Here is a 14,472-nt window from a genome sequence, read left to right on the forward strand (position 1 = left end):
CAAAGACTATGTCTGTTGCCTCTCTTGCCCTAGAAAAAAAAGGCTCTAATCTGCGAGCAAAAGCAAAATATAGCAGATTTCTAGTTATGTAAATGGAAGAAAAGTAGCAAACACCTCATACATCACAAGCTGGAATCAGCAAATTGCTTATTACTTGAAGTTTTATTTAACTATGATTTTATTATTAATACTGCAGCTTGTATAATACATTTTTGGCATCTGGCATAAATTGTTTTCTAATATGGACTGTCTAAATGATTTGCAGCAACAGTGAATGGGTGTTTGTATGCTAATTAAAGTGTGCAGGTACAAAGCAGTGCTTGGTGGCCTGCAGATGACTGACTCCTGAGGTCTGCAGTACAAAGCAAGATTTGTGGTTAGCAAGGAAATTCCAAGGGCTGCAAGGTGGCTCAGTGGTTAGCATCGTTGCCTCACAGCAAGAAGGTCGCCAGTTTGCATCCTGGTGAGGACACCAGGATCTCTCTGCATGGAGTTTGCATGTTCTCCCCGTGCAGCGTGGGTTCTCTCCAGGTTCTCCAGCTTCCTCCCACACAGTCAAAAAACATGTTAATTGGTGACTTTAAATTGTCTCTAGGTGTGAATGTGAGTGTGCTTGGTTGTCTGTCTCTAAGTGTAGCCCTGTGATAGACTGGTGACCTGTCCAGGGTGTCTCCTGCCTTCGCCCTGTCAGCTGGGATAGGCTCCAGCCCCAGCAAGATTAAGTTGTGTATATGGATGGATGGATGGATGGATGGATGTAACTCCAAGTTTAACCATCCCAGGTGCAAGGGAACCAGGCATCTCCCTCTCCTCCCAAACATAGACTGTGTTCAAAACAGTTAGTCGATTTATAGACACCTAATAACTTTAACACTCAGATATTTCAGTTATTTTAAAAGCAAATGTGACTTTTAATGTAACTGGAGTCTTTTCTTTCCATGTATGGACTCTCAGTTATTGGAGCACCAGTAGTTAATCGGTGTTTGTATGCTACTTGGAACATGCAGGTAATACACAGTGATTGGTGCCTGCTTGACAGTCTACGCTCCAATGCACCTATACTTATCTCTAATCTGTTCACCTGTGGGTAATGGATGGCTTTGTTAATTTGCAGGAGATTATAGGAATACATAGCCTCTTCTTTTGCCCCTGTTTTCCTCCTGTGAAGTAAGCAAAGAATCCGCACACCAATAGAAGCTCTAGCTTACTATTTGTAGCTATTTTATTTCTGCTCATAAGAAATGTGTCATTGCTAAGTATTTTCCAATGATTCACTTAAGTATTTCAGTTATATTTTTTTTTGTATTTTCATCTTTTGGTTATTTGAAGACATTAAAATGTTGATATCAGAACATATTGTGTGTGAAATTAAGTGATTATTTGTCAATGTTGGATTACTTTCTTTTCTTCTGGATATTGTAATAAGGGGGTTAATGATTATACAGCTGCATCAAGCTAGGATTGTTCCAGAGTATACATTTTCAGAAAGTATCCCATTTTACCAATATCCACTGTAATCAATCCCTAAAGTGGATCCATGCTGCGAGTTTCACATTTAACCAAAGATGAAGAAAACGAAGCAAGAGGTTAAGGTGTAGCTCACTTCAGCCTTTGCTTTTGCGACGATAAATGTTTCTCACTGTTGGTAGTATTTTTAGATTATCGGTCTTTTTAATGAATGCATTCTGTCTGTAGGTTTCTGGCAATATATGGACTAAACGATAGGAAACTAAAACCCCACATTAAATAGTTTGAGCCACTGTTAAGTTTACGTCGCAGACATCAAAGCAGCGCATGCGTTGTAGCTACGAAGACACAAATTGCGGCGGTGGTCATTTTACGTCAGTTTGTATCTTTGGCGCCCGAGCAGAGCTGTGATTTGTTGTAATAAGACCGCAAGCTGTTTTTTTTCCCCAGCAACGCGAGATTATGATGAGCTGAAGGGGCCTAGCTGGAAATTTATTTACGTTGTGTGTCGGACTTACTGGTTGCGGTTATTCGGCTCGTAACGGTGTCGGTTAGCTGACCGCTGCATTGAAGCCATTTGTTGGACAACGAATGCTCGGCTATGTGTTGTTGTCGGTCTGACGCGGGGAGGGTGAGTGTTGTCCACTGCTTTTTGTTGGTCTTATTTTGAGTTTATTCAGTGTCACCAGTCCACTGTTTGCTCTGCAGCGCTGTGATGTGTTGTCAGCAGCTGGGCCACCGCATAAATATCGTTAATTTTACCACGTTTGCTGCCCCTAGCTGCTCAAAGTACACGTTAAACTGTAACCACAGACACACAGGACTGGTTGTAGTATTAAACCGAGTTAACCTGAACTAACATTAGTGTGAATTAGCTTAACGTTACATCCACATAAAGGGTTTATAGTGATGAAATGCGTTTGCGTTGGTAAATACAACTGAATATACGTGTTGAGAACCAAACAAGACAAGAAAACATGAAAATAATGTGTATTTTTCTCCTAACTTCTTCAACCGAGTAACTAGTGTCTATGTTAGCATGTTTGTACTGATAAATAAATGCTATTATACTTTACTGTAAATAACAGCTGCAGCTGGTATTGGTAAAATGGTGATACATTTCACGTTTATAGCGTACTTATAAGTCCAATTTCCATCCTTCCCCTTATGATCTGTGTTACAGGGGAAGAAACCTGTAGTATATACTCATTATTTAGAATTATTTAGTCCGTCTCAGTGTATGAGCTCATACTGGGCCGTGATTTGAAATATTTATCTGACTGCCACACTTACTGAAATACTCTGATACTGATTTATTATATCACACTGGGGGGGAAAAGGAGAAGAGTCTTGTAGGTTTTTCATACACAATGCAGAGTACAAACAAACAGAGTTGATCTCGAGGACAACTAATCATTGTCCCAAAATACATTAGCTTAAATGCAGTTTTTTTCCCCCCCATTCCCAATGTATGTCGTCAACCACCCTAAAGTATTACTGCCACCCAATCCTCACCTCATGTCGTGAGCTGCAACATCACATATTGTGTTATCAGCCCTGCAGGCTTTGTTTACATCCAGACCCCATACACTCTTTGTCATTCAGAGCCTACAGAATAAAAATAGTGAAGCAATCTTTGGTTATTTTACACACAGACCTGTCTCACATATCATGATTTTCAACCTTCTGATTGTTTACCATAATTTCATTTAGCTTATACGATTTGTATGTTTTTACAGTGGTTATTGGTCATACACTTGATTGTACTTCCTGACAAACTAGGTTCAAGTTTCTCTCTTAAGCCGATTAATTTGAGAGCAGTCTAATGGCAAAATCTGCACAGTGAGGGTCAAACATCCAGGTGAAGAAACAATAATGTTGTTTTCCCTGCATAGAGGATTTTTTGATGCTCCCCTAAAGACCCTTTCGCCCCTTCAGCCAGGAGCAAGAGAAAATCACTAATGCTGAAATAATATGAACTGAGAATAGCAAAAGTAATTAATTTTTTTTAACCAGTTTTTTTTGTTTGGGTTTTCATTTACTTCAGAATAACAGGCATATTTCAAGAAAACGCATAGATTTCTGTCAAACCACCAGGTAATACAGACTCATTGCTGTTACTGTTGTGCGTAATCAACTCCCAAAGGCCTATTCTGAGCCAAGAAAAACTCAGTACAACATTTCTGGCTGGAGGGAGACTTTCATTTTCTACAGTATTCCCCCGTTGAATTGCGTTTTCTGATTCTGATCCCAAGTCCTTTATTTTCATGTTGAGTCAGACAAAACTGGAGCACTGAAATCTTACAAAACTGCATGTTTTTTAAGTAAGTTGCATCATCAGACGTAGATTAGCTGGGGGAATGAATTAAACCTGCCTCCTTGATACAACATTGTACCTGTGTGTACAGTATATTGTACTGGTTTGTTACATGTTGTTGGTATGGCGTGATTTAAAAAGGAAGGCAGTCCAGAAAATAAGGTCTCCATCATTTACTTTGTCCACAGTACTGAAAAGATTTTAAATTTGAAAATGTCCCACATAGTAGAAGGGCTGAGCAATTAATCAATTTGAAATTGCGATTTCAAACAGTGCAATTAGCAAATTGCGAGGGCTGCTATTAAGGACATACATTATGCAGGGTGTCTGACTCAGGGTTTAAACTGTTGTGTCAGGGTTTTTACAAATTCTCATGAGCCTTCTTGTGACAGTCTTGTCCTGTTTTGATGGTATCTCATCTATTATACAGTGAATATCAAACTAAAGATTGACATTAAATATTATACCAATCAAATAGAATCAGTCCTACTTGGTAATTACTTCATATAGCTGCATAATTAATAATCTGTTTTTGTCTTGTGTCCCCCAACTTCACAGCTTGACGGAGGCAAGTCCATTAAACCATGAGTCCTCCAGCTCTGCCTGTAGTCTTCTGCTGTTGTCACAGGAAAATCTGGTTGCACTCAGCAGGACGTGAACACATCAGTCTGCCACCCGATTATTATCTGCCCCCAGATGATGCTATGGACGGACAAGCATAATGAATAGATACACCACCATCAGACAGCTTGGGGATGGCACATACGGCTCAGTCATCCTCGGCCGCAGTCTGGAGTCAGGAGAACTAGTTGCTATAAAGAAGTAAGTATCCAGAAATTGTGTGTTTCCCTGTGATCTGCAATGCAATTTTTGCTTCTCAAGTTTAGAGCTGATGTTCTACATCATATTGTGCATTAATTTCTCTAAACAAGTGTGTGATGGCAGCCCATCTGTTAGGATTACAAGAGGAGTGCAGGGCAGCTGTTTGACTTAATAGAAGCCAAATAAAAGAGGCTGCCATGCAGTTTAAAGTCATTTTTAACAAATTAGTCACCAGGACCATTATTTTTCAGAATGAAAAGGAAGTTCTACTCCTGGGAAGAATGCATGAACCTCCGTGAAGTTAAGGTAAGTTTATATTTTAACACAGTGTCACACAATTGAATGGCACAGCAGAATTATGAAAGCATCAACCCCAAATCAGCTTCAAAGCAAAGCCCTTTGCTGTTCTTTAACAAAGAAAGTCAGGAGTTCAGAGCGAATAGTCTGTCTTTACCGATGTTAAACGAGTTGCGCCCGTATTAGACCTGTAGCGTTATTACATGTTCTTCTTTCCACTCTCTGTGTTCAAAACAGCTTTTGTTTGCACCTCCTTCTTTTGGTACAGTTTAATATCACCTAACTGAATCAAACAAAAAAAGCAGCGTCCAATAACTTTGACTCCGTGATTTGTTGGAATCGCATTTAAAAAATGGTCTTCAAAGGCACTAATAGCTGTTATCTAAAACGAAAACAGGCATAAAATGAGTAGAATAAGACATTTGAATCATGGTTTCCAAGTATTTCTATGACAATTATCACCTAAAATGTCATGATTGGGCAGCCTTAGCCTGTATTAATGTAATGTAGTACTGCTTCCTGTTAAATGGACTTTTCAGTCTTCTACAAGGTCTGTGTTTAATGTTAATGGTTCCTTTTCATACTTACAAATCTCTTTTCAATTCATGCTAGCTAAAAAAAAATTACAACGGTAACCAATAACTTAATTTTCATCTGATATATAAAAAAATAGTCTGACATTTACTCTGTATTTCTACACTGGTAAAAAGTGACTTGGAAATGTCAGCATGAGTTGCAAAAGTCTTTAGTATTTACTCAAGATGGAATTGTGTTTTCCCACATACAAAGCCAGTATGACAGGATGTAAACATTTCAGATTTGCAGCACCCATTAGTGATGTCAAGAAATGCATGTTTGTGGCACAGGCAGGTATAACAAATGGAAATTATAAACAGAAAATAAATTACACATTAAATGTTAGATATAATGTTACACATACTTTACTTTAGTCTGGGTTGATGTTTTTCATATATTTGTGTAGAAAGTTCTTTATGACGACCAGATGATTTGTGGGCAGCGCAGTAATGATGTACTTTTTAGTCCAGCTGCCAAATAATTGCAAAACATTTTTGTTGTTTCATTTCACACCAGTTCAGTATGTTACTGTCTAAATTTTCCTCACAGCTCAAAGTCACACACCAGCTCTAAGAGCATAAGGTGATTCTTGTGTGCTGTTGGTTTTGAGCTCTGGTTCCCACCCCTGGCCTTTACATCCCCCTGTTTCTAGAGCTTGACTTTATCGCAGCAAAACATGTGTAGAACACGCTGGTCCTTAGAGTCCCGCTAAGTAGATTATAATTCCAGCATGCCACCATACGATCTCAAAGTCCCATTATGGCTTTTTTCCCCCCTTACTAAAAATTAGCATGGTTAAACCTATTTCATCCCAGTGCATGGGAACAGTGTATATTTTCCATCCTGCTTTCTATTTATTCTGTATTTCTTTTCCCTTTTAAATTGTAAGCCTAAATCCCACAGCATTTACCCTCCAAACTACATTGTGTTCTTACACTACCCATGTTTTAACAAGAAGGTTTTTTTCATAGTTGTAGGGCGTGCTTTTGAATGTGCTGCAGTGACCTGTGTGTATTGTCCAGCATGGTTAGAGCTATTATTTATTTCAACCTTTGTTTTGTGTTTATGCATTCTACATTATCTGACATATGTTTCTTTATTCTTTCAGTCCTTAAAGAAACTCAACCATGCTAACGTGATCAAACTCAAGGAGGTAATTCGAGAAAATGATCACTTGTACTTTATATTCGAGTACATGAAGGAGAATTTATACCAGCTGATGAAAGATAGGTGCGTATGGTTGTTACTTTTTGTATTATTGATTTTACATTTGAAAGTATGTTTGGGAAATGTGCCCAGCCTCTTCACTGATTGTGTTTTGATGCGTTTTTTTGCTGCAGGACCCGGTTGTTTCCTGAATCTGCTGTAAGAAATATTATGTTTCAGATACTACAAGGGCTCGCATTCATTCATAAACATGGTACGTCTGTTTACAACTCCAAGGTGCTAAATAAAACAGTCACAAGTGACATTTTGTGCCAGTTTGGTGGAGATGTTCACACTCTGTCTGTGTCTCTTGTAGGATTCTTTCACAGGGACATGAAACCAGAGAATCTCCTGTGCATGGGTCCAGAGCTGGTGAAAATAGCCGACTTTGGACTCGCCCGCGAGATCAGATCTCGACCACCGTACACAGACTATGTCTCGACTAGATGGTGAGTTGCTTTTAAACATAATGCGCATGTGTTTGGCCTATATGGAAGTGTGTCTAAATCCCAGTAACCCTTCTTTTGCGACCAGGTACAGAGCTCCAGAAGTGCTCCTCAGATCCACATCCTACAGTTCACCCATAGACCAGTGGGCGGTTGGCTGTATCATGGCAGAGCTGTATACCCTCAGGCCTCTTTTCCCAGGCTCCAGTGAAGTAGACACCATATTCAAGATTTGCCAAGTCTTGGGTACACCAAAGAAGGTAATGTTTGGATGTTTTGTGGAGCACACACAAAATATGTAGTCAAAAAGGTAAAAGTTTGAATTTAATCAGTTGAAAATGATTTTTTTACGTCAGGGTGACAGAAACATGTGGACACCTTAAAGGTTGGGTTATGCTCAAACAGTTGTTCCAAACTGCCCCTTTGACAGGTCGTGAAATGGAAAATCGTCCGTCATGGAGAGGTCTGATTAGCGATTATATATGCATATAAGGAGGCACAGTCTCTTCTGGACAACATTCATGGTGTTGTGGTTGCTTTCTTGCTTTTAAAGTGACAGAAGTAACAAATGAAAAAAATGACCCCTGCCTTCTTTGTCACCTCCGCACAGCTGGATAATCAGGGCATAAAGTAGGTGTGATTGCTGGATTGCTGGTTTTGTCTCTCCTAACTCCAACATGGGGAATAGAGGGTGTTTGTGAAGCTACTGGAAGTTCTGAAGCATTGTAGCACTGATGAGATGCATATGCACACAACAGAATTACAAAGAGCGCTTGGTTTGTCTTTTGTTGTTAAACACTGTCTGCACAGGATGTGTTCAAGCAGTTTTTGGTTAATTCAGCTGACAGAAGAGATGCACTTTGTATAAACTAGTGCATCTGTCTACACCGGCTGTGTGGCTTAGCTGTACTTCATGCGTGGAACAGATTGCAAAAACCTTTTTTTTTTTTCATTTCCAAGTCTGTCTTTGCTCATGAGCACAAGTACAATATATGACTGTGTACAGATCTGTTGGGCAAAACAGACTGAATCCTTTAACAATATGAGAATTTTTAAAATTCATTAGTAATAACAGGACATTTAAAAAATGTAAACATGCACAGTATTGAGATTACTACCAATCAGGTAATGGAACCATGTTAAATCTGACATTATGATAAATATGGTATGTAAGATGGACTGTGTTCTCCCTCTAGAATGATTGGCCGGAGGGATTCCAGCTGGCGAGTGCAATGAATTTCCGTTGGCCTCAGTGTGTTCCCAGTAATCTGAAGACACTGATCCCAAACGCCAGTCCTGAAGCCATCCATCTGATGACAGACCTGCTTCAGTGGGATCCCAAGAAGAGACCAGCTTCTGCCCAGGTAAAGTCTGATGGACTCTATTTCCAAAGTCCTTGCAGCTGAAAATACAGAAATCTGACGTTGTTTGTCCAAATCTCTTCTTCTTTTTTCAGGCTCTCAGGTACTCGTACTTTCATGTGGGCCAGGCTTTGGGCACTCCTCAGCAGATCCTGGAGCAGGGCAGACCTCAGCCGGGCCTTGTGCCGATACAGGCTCCGCTGCAGTCACAGCAGTCGCTGCAGCAGCAGCCTCTGCTCCTGAAGCCTGTTCCCCCCTCCCAGCCTCCCCCTCCCAACCAACACTGCTCCCCCTCCAGGCCTCTCCAGCAGATCCAGCCCTCCCCTGCATCAGCAGCTGCCCAGGCGGCAGCTTACCAACGGCACACAGAGCTGGTGCGAGAGCAGCAGCAGCCAAAGCACATCCTGAAGCAGGAACAGACCGAAGGAACGCCACAGAGCCATCTTCCTTACATTGTTGACAAGAGTCTCCAGAGCAAGGTGAGACTCCACATGACTTGGAAACATTATGTGTCTGTATTTGTTGCATATTCCCTCTTTATTTCTCCCAGTGGATGGTTTTTTAGGTATAATATATAATATAAAAACAGAGTATTAAGTGATTCCATCAAAAGGGGCAGACAGAATATTTAGACAATATAGCAGAAGAACTTCTCTTTTTGAACATGTCCTTACGTTTGTGGTGATCATTCCTGCAGCAAGCGAGACAGGAATCAGAAAATGCAAACCTGCTGAGCTATCAGTTGAAACCTAAAGGAGCCGGGCGGCGGCGATGGGGACACGGCACAGGACACCTCAAGGGTGAAGACTGGGACGACTACGAAGAAACCGATTTGACATCTATAAGTATTCTTGGAAAAAGTAACTTCTCCACAGAGAAGTCGAGGCAGGGGGAGGACGCACTGAGCAGGTCTGTAACATCTGCACGGTAATGATGTACAAACTAAATATGCAAAGCCAACATTCTGTAGTAATATAATTCTCAAGGAAATAATGTCCGTACATCAGCAGCAGGTTATTCAGACTACATTGATATTCTGTCTTTCAGATATGGAAATGTTCTGGATTACAGTCGCCCCAGTGGAAAGGAAGATGCACCTTTAAACCTGAACAAGACTGCAGCCTATCAAGAGCCATCAAGAACTGCCTCCGCTAAGCAGCATTACCTGAGGCAGTCAAGATATTTACCTGGTAACATACTGTATATTTTAAGACTTTGGCTTATTAGAACCAAGGGCTTTTTCTTGTTTAAAAAAAATCTATTGTGTTGTGTGATTATGTGATTTTATGCAATGTTTTGCTCTTCCTCACTTTTACCTCTTTTATTCCTAAATGTTTTCAAATAGAATGTATATAATATTCTGTTACTGTTTCCTTCAGGCATTAGTACAAAGAAGAATGTGGCCATAAATGCCAGTAAAGACTTCGCGGGAAGCCATCTTTGGGGCAGCAGTAGTATTCCATTTGGAGGTACTCTGCCGAGCAGAGGAGCACATGGTAACCTCGCTGTAATCTCTGCAGCTTCTTCTTCTTCTTGTGTTTAGCGCCGTTCCAATTAATAGATCTGTTTTTGTTTTCATTGTCAGGTACAAACACAATCCCAGGTGGATACATGCCATCATTTTACAAAAAAGACAGCGGTTCTGCTGGTCACAGAGGGCATCAGGGTCCTTCTATGGAAACAGCATCAAGTGAGAACAGATTTATGGCTTTTTTTTTAAATGCAGTTATTTCTATTATAACTGATAGGAACCTTTATAGAAGCCTAACCTGTTATTTATTGTACTTTTTAGATTATGCAACGTGGCGGTCTGGCCGGAGTCAGATGAACACCTCAACCAACATGCCGGTGGCCAACAAGAGCACCCCTGGTCTGCTGCCGCGCCCGCCGCTACAGACCATTCACGGCCGAACAGATTGGTCTGCCAAATACGGACACCGCTAGTGGCCTCCCTGGAGCTCTGATCTGCGCCCCTAAGAACTCTGTCCCCTCCAAAGAGTAGGCCTAGTTGTTTTATAATCAGAATCTGTACATAAATCTTACACAGCAATAAATTTTGTTTCATTATGTGTATTATGGATGTTGTGAGTTGTAAAATATTTAAGTGTATGAGTAAATGCAACTGGCCAAAATGTGAGCCCAGACTTGGTCCTCAGTGTTTTCTTATGTATTTCTGTAATATAACTGCTGTCCTGCAGAGGTCACACTCTCAGTTTTGTATCGGATCTATCATTGAATGTCGTTCACAAACATGTATTACATATTATGCATATTATAACTTTATGAAACCTTCACTGTGACTTGTTTTTGGCTAACTAATTACTTTGCCTCTGTACAGTTCAGTATTTTTTTTACATTCCTCCCCTTTTGTTTGACGATTGCCTTGCTCATCAGGTAACTATTATTGGTGTATTATATGTTTTGAGTGAAATTCAAGGCAGTGCCTAAATTTCACTGAAGTTCGCACAATGCAAGTGGTTGCCACATTGTACAGGTTTCAGTTTCAGCAGTAAAATGTTCCAAGTTAGTCCATTCAGCCTACGTTTGGCCAAATTAGGTGTACTTATTAAATTGCAGACTATCGAGTATAATTAAACTTTTGACTGGCTGTTCTTATGTTCTAAGTTTAATTGTTTATTAACCTTTTTGGTTGATCAGTTGTTATCAGGTCTTTTTTTTATCATTTCCAATCACTGTCTGTAGATTCTCAGTCAGTCAGGCTGTGGTACTCTTTTGACCTTTCGTAGAAGACAACTTGCCATCTCTTTTTGGTTCTTGAAGGCTTTTACCTCTCATTAAGAGACCACTTCATTTCTAACTGACTGAGGGACATCCTAGATAATACTGTTAGCCCCAAATCACAAAGCTTATGGTGAATTAAAGACTCACCTGCCTTGAGGTGTGAATAGTTGTGCCTGGTGAGGGATGACCAGGTCAGCATAAACTCAGCCGCCCAGAACACTGCAAAACACCTTGCTGCCCTCTTCACATTTCTAGCTGAAAACACTTTACATGACATCCAGAGCTCCACTGATTAAAGTTATCGATTGATGTAACCTTCCTTTTCACATGTATACCTACATCTGAGGCAGTGGAGACCAGAACAACTACTGCAGCACAGCTCTCCAAATAAAAGAACCAACTTCATCCCCAGTCAGATATTTGCCCTGCTGGACGTCTGCCTGACTACCACCTGTACTTTACCTACAGTGAGGGTTTCTACAGACAAAAGCATGACTGCCATGGGCTCTTCAGTGTTACCAATTTTGCCTAATTGCTAAATGGATGAAGTGGAAAGCAGAGCACTGACTGCCTCACGGGAACAACTCTGAGCCACTGGTTCAGATATGTGAGTGACACCTGGGTCAGAATCAAAGCCTAAGACAAAGAAGAAGAGTTCACAGAACATATCAACTCAGTGGATAACAACATGAAATTCACAAGGGAGGATTTCAGGGAAAACAAACTGCCTTTTTTGGATTGTGCTGTGAACATTGAGGAAGATGGAAGTGTCAACACTGAAGATGAACAAACTTAGAGCAATATCTACCAATATCTGGACAGGACAGGCCACCTAAACGGAAAGGGGCAGGCTTCTGAGGAATGTGATATTAACCATCTAGACAGAGAAGACACATGGTTTGATAGAAGAGTGAAGTAAGCCATCCCTAAACGGAGAGGAAGGATCTTGAGATCTCTCCCCAGAAAGCTGCACCATCATTACCACCTTGAGTTTTCCATGACCTGGCATATTCACGGCTCAAGACATGAGAGTATTGGATCATTGTTAAACCATGGACATGTTGTTTATATACCTGCCATTCCCCATCAATCAGTTAGAACTGAAAAAGTGTCTTGAATGAGAGTTGAAATATCTTAAAGAACTAAAAAGAGAAGCTTAGTTGCCTCTACTGAAGCTCTTAGGCTTACCTATCTGTCCATTTTTATGTGTGGCTAACAGCTGCATCAGGATGAGCACAGCATGACCACTAGATTAATCTGTGCCAGAGATTAACCCAGGTCAGTAAAATCACTCATTTAATGCTGTATATTCAGGAATAGAGTGAATTTATACTGATGTGATGCAGACTTAATTGACCAGAGTGGGCTCATATTGTAATGAAGTGTATGTTTGCAAGCATTATTGCATATTAGGAATGAAGGAACTGATTTCAACAAGCAAAAATTGAAATTTGAAGTCCTTAATGCACAGTCTTTCTGCACTTGTCCTGTAGCTCTGTAGTCATGCTATGTTGCAATATATTGTGTTTTATTGACATTGGACAATCTGAAAATACAGCCACAAGTCACCAGTGTTGCCACAAGTTAAGTGGAGGATAAAATAAACTGAATGTTTGCCCAAAACACACAAACAGTACGTTAATTGTTAACTTTCCATTTGCTACATAGCCAGATTTGGTTTTTTTTTTAACACAGGGAATGGGAAAAAACACACAGAGGGGATGACAGATTAACGAGGTGGATGTAGTTTGATCATTTTGTTATTAACAGAGCTGCCATCCAACCTCAAATTGCTCACTATACATAGCAAAATCTACAAGTGAAGTATGTGAAATGTGAGAAATGACAAGTCCATCCATGGTTTGCTGCTTTAAAAAAAAAAAAGAGGTTACAGATGACATTAGTAGTTTAGTATCTGCAATGAACATCACATTATTGCCTATTTACATATTATAATTAAATAAATGCAATTCAGTTTTACTCATACAACACAAATTCATAACTTAAGTCCTCTCAAGGCCTTTCACATAGAATGGTGAATTTTACACTTTACAGTATTACATTGCAGATAGCAATCCAACAATTCCACAATTCCCTTTGAGATGCTTGTGGGAACAAAAAAAAACAAACAAAAACCCTCCCTTTATCAGGACGAAACCTGCAACTAAAGGGGAGAAAAAGGACATCAGATAGAAATCAGACAAACCGCACGTAAGAGAGCAATGAACACTGGGACAGAGGTGAGGCCAGTAACCGCACCTCAGAAAAGTGTGGCTCTGAAACCAGAAATACCAGCTGAGGGGATAAAACTGTAACGACAAGAGACAGAATACAAAAAGTTAGTGCCAGGAAATGGAGGCATACAAATGAATAATGAATGAAAGAAGAGTAAAGGTTAGGCTAGATTAGGTTCCATTTAGGTCATTGCACAGAGTAGGAGTGCTAAGACAATCAAATGCAAACACATAGATGCTGTAAAAGGACAATGCAATATAAAATGTCTGAGTGGAAGAAATAAAAAAAGCAGCATGAATGTGCTCAATGTGCTCAGATATGGCAATATTAACAGTACAGTCAGTATCCTATTAACAATGCATGTATGCATGCAAGATATGTGAATAAGCAAGATGTATAAGTAACATTATCTGCGGAATGAGTATGATACTGTATTAACAGAATAAACAGTATGTACAGAGTGGTATTAACATGCTAAATAGATAAACAAAACATGGAGAGTTATATGTGCTAATATGTTCCAAAAAGAAAAACAGAGCTGGTTCAGAATAATAACAATAAAACAAAAAAACAAAAACAAAACAACAACAACAACAACAACAACAAACAATCTAAGGGTCAGTCAAGATGGTCAGCTGTTTTAAATGTAAAGGCTCATTTAAACAAAGTAGTTATAAAGGTTCAAATTGTATATATGCATATATTATAAAAACATATACAACACAAAATGTAAACATTATGCATAACACAACAGTATATTGTAATCTCTTCACTCCTCATTATTTATGACTTTTTTTGGAATTTGTTTTTTATGTCTTGATGCAGTCACTCTGCATTGTAGTCCCTGGTGACATAAATAATATGGAAAAACATATTTTTTTCTAAATTATGAATAATAAAAATAAACAAAATAAAATAATCTACAACATAATAGTATCATAATACTATCTACTAGATAGTAGTTGCCTAGGATAAGATATGATTTATTTTATCACAGTAGAGA

The 14,472-nt window shown here is 39.5% G+C and overlaps 1 protein-coding gene across 2 annotated transcripts; it reads left to right on the plus strand.

The window, feature by feature from the left end:
• The first annotated feature begins 1,929 nt into the window (after positions 1 to 1,929).
• cilk1 (ciliogenesis associated kinase 1) lies at positions 1,930 to 11,100 on the plus strand. Of its 2 annotated transcripts, none has more exons than XM_008297562.1 (14): positions 1,930 to 2,098; positions 4,343 to 4,606; positions 4,858 to 4,912; positions 6,588 to 6,709; positions 6,820 to 6,899; positions 7,002 to 7,134; positions 7,220 to 7,391; positions 8,328 to 8,495; positions 8,588 to 8,971; positions 9,190 to 9,401; positions 9,540 to 9,682; positions 9,872 to 9,988; positions 10,078 to 10,182; positions 10,285 to 11,100. In XM_008297562.1, the coding sequence occupies exons 2-14, from the start codon at positions 4,506 to 4,508 to the stop codon at positions 10,434 to 10,436; spliced, it is 1,944 nt and encodes a 647-aa protein (XP_008295784.1). In that variant the 5' UTR covers positions 1,930 to 2,098; positions 4,343 to 4,505; the 3' UTR covers positions 10,437 to 11,100. The 2 variants fall into 2 exon arrangements, with proteins under 2 accessions (XP_008295784.1, XP_008295785.1); XM_008297563.1 differs by lacking the exon at positions 1,930 to 2,098 and adding an exon at positions 6,029 to 6,061 and having other exon boundaries at positions 4,577 to 4,606.
• The last annotated feature ends 3,372 nt before the right edge of the window (positions 11,101 to 14,472 follow it).

The sequence above is a fragment of the Stegastes partitus genome, unplaced genomic scaffold, assembly GCF_000690725.1.
Source record: "Stegastes partitus isolate 25-593 unplaced genomic scaffold, Stegastes_partitus-1.0.2 Scaffold1229, whole genome shotgun sequence".
In the NCBI taxonomy this organism is placed as follows: Eukaryota; Metazoa; Chordata; class Actinopteri; family Pomacentridae; genus Stegastes; species Stegastes partitus.

Bases quoted from the DNA above. Each gene is read 5' to 3' on its own strand.
- cilk1 (XM_008297562.1), top strand. From the start codon at position 4,506: ATGAATAGATACACCACCATCAGACAGCTTGGGGATGGCACATACGGC. The intron at 6,710-6,819 runs GTGCGTATGGTT...TTTTTGCTGCAG, and splicing joins TACCAGCTGATGAAAGATAG to GACCCGGTTGTTTCCTGAAT. The intron at 6,900-7,001 runs GTACGTCTGTTT...TGTCTCTTGTAG, and splicing joins CGCATTCATTCATAAACATG to GATTCTTTCACAGGGACATG.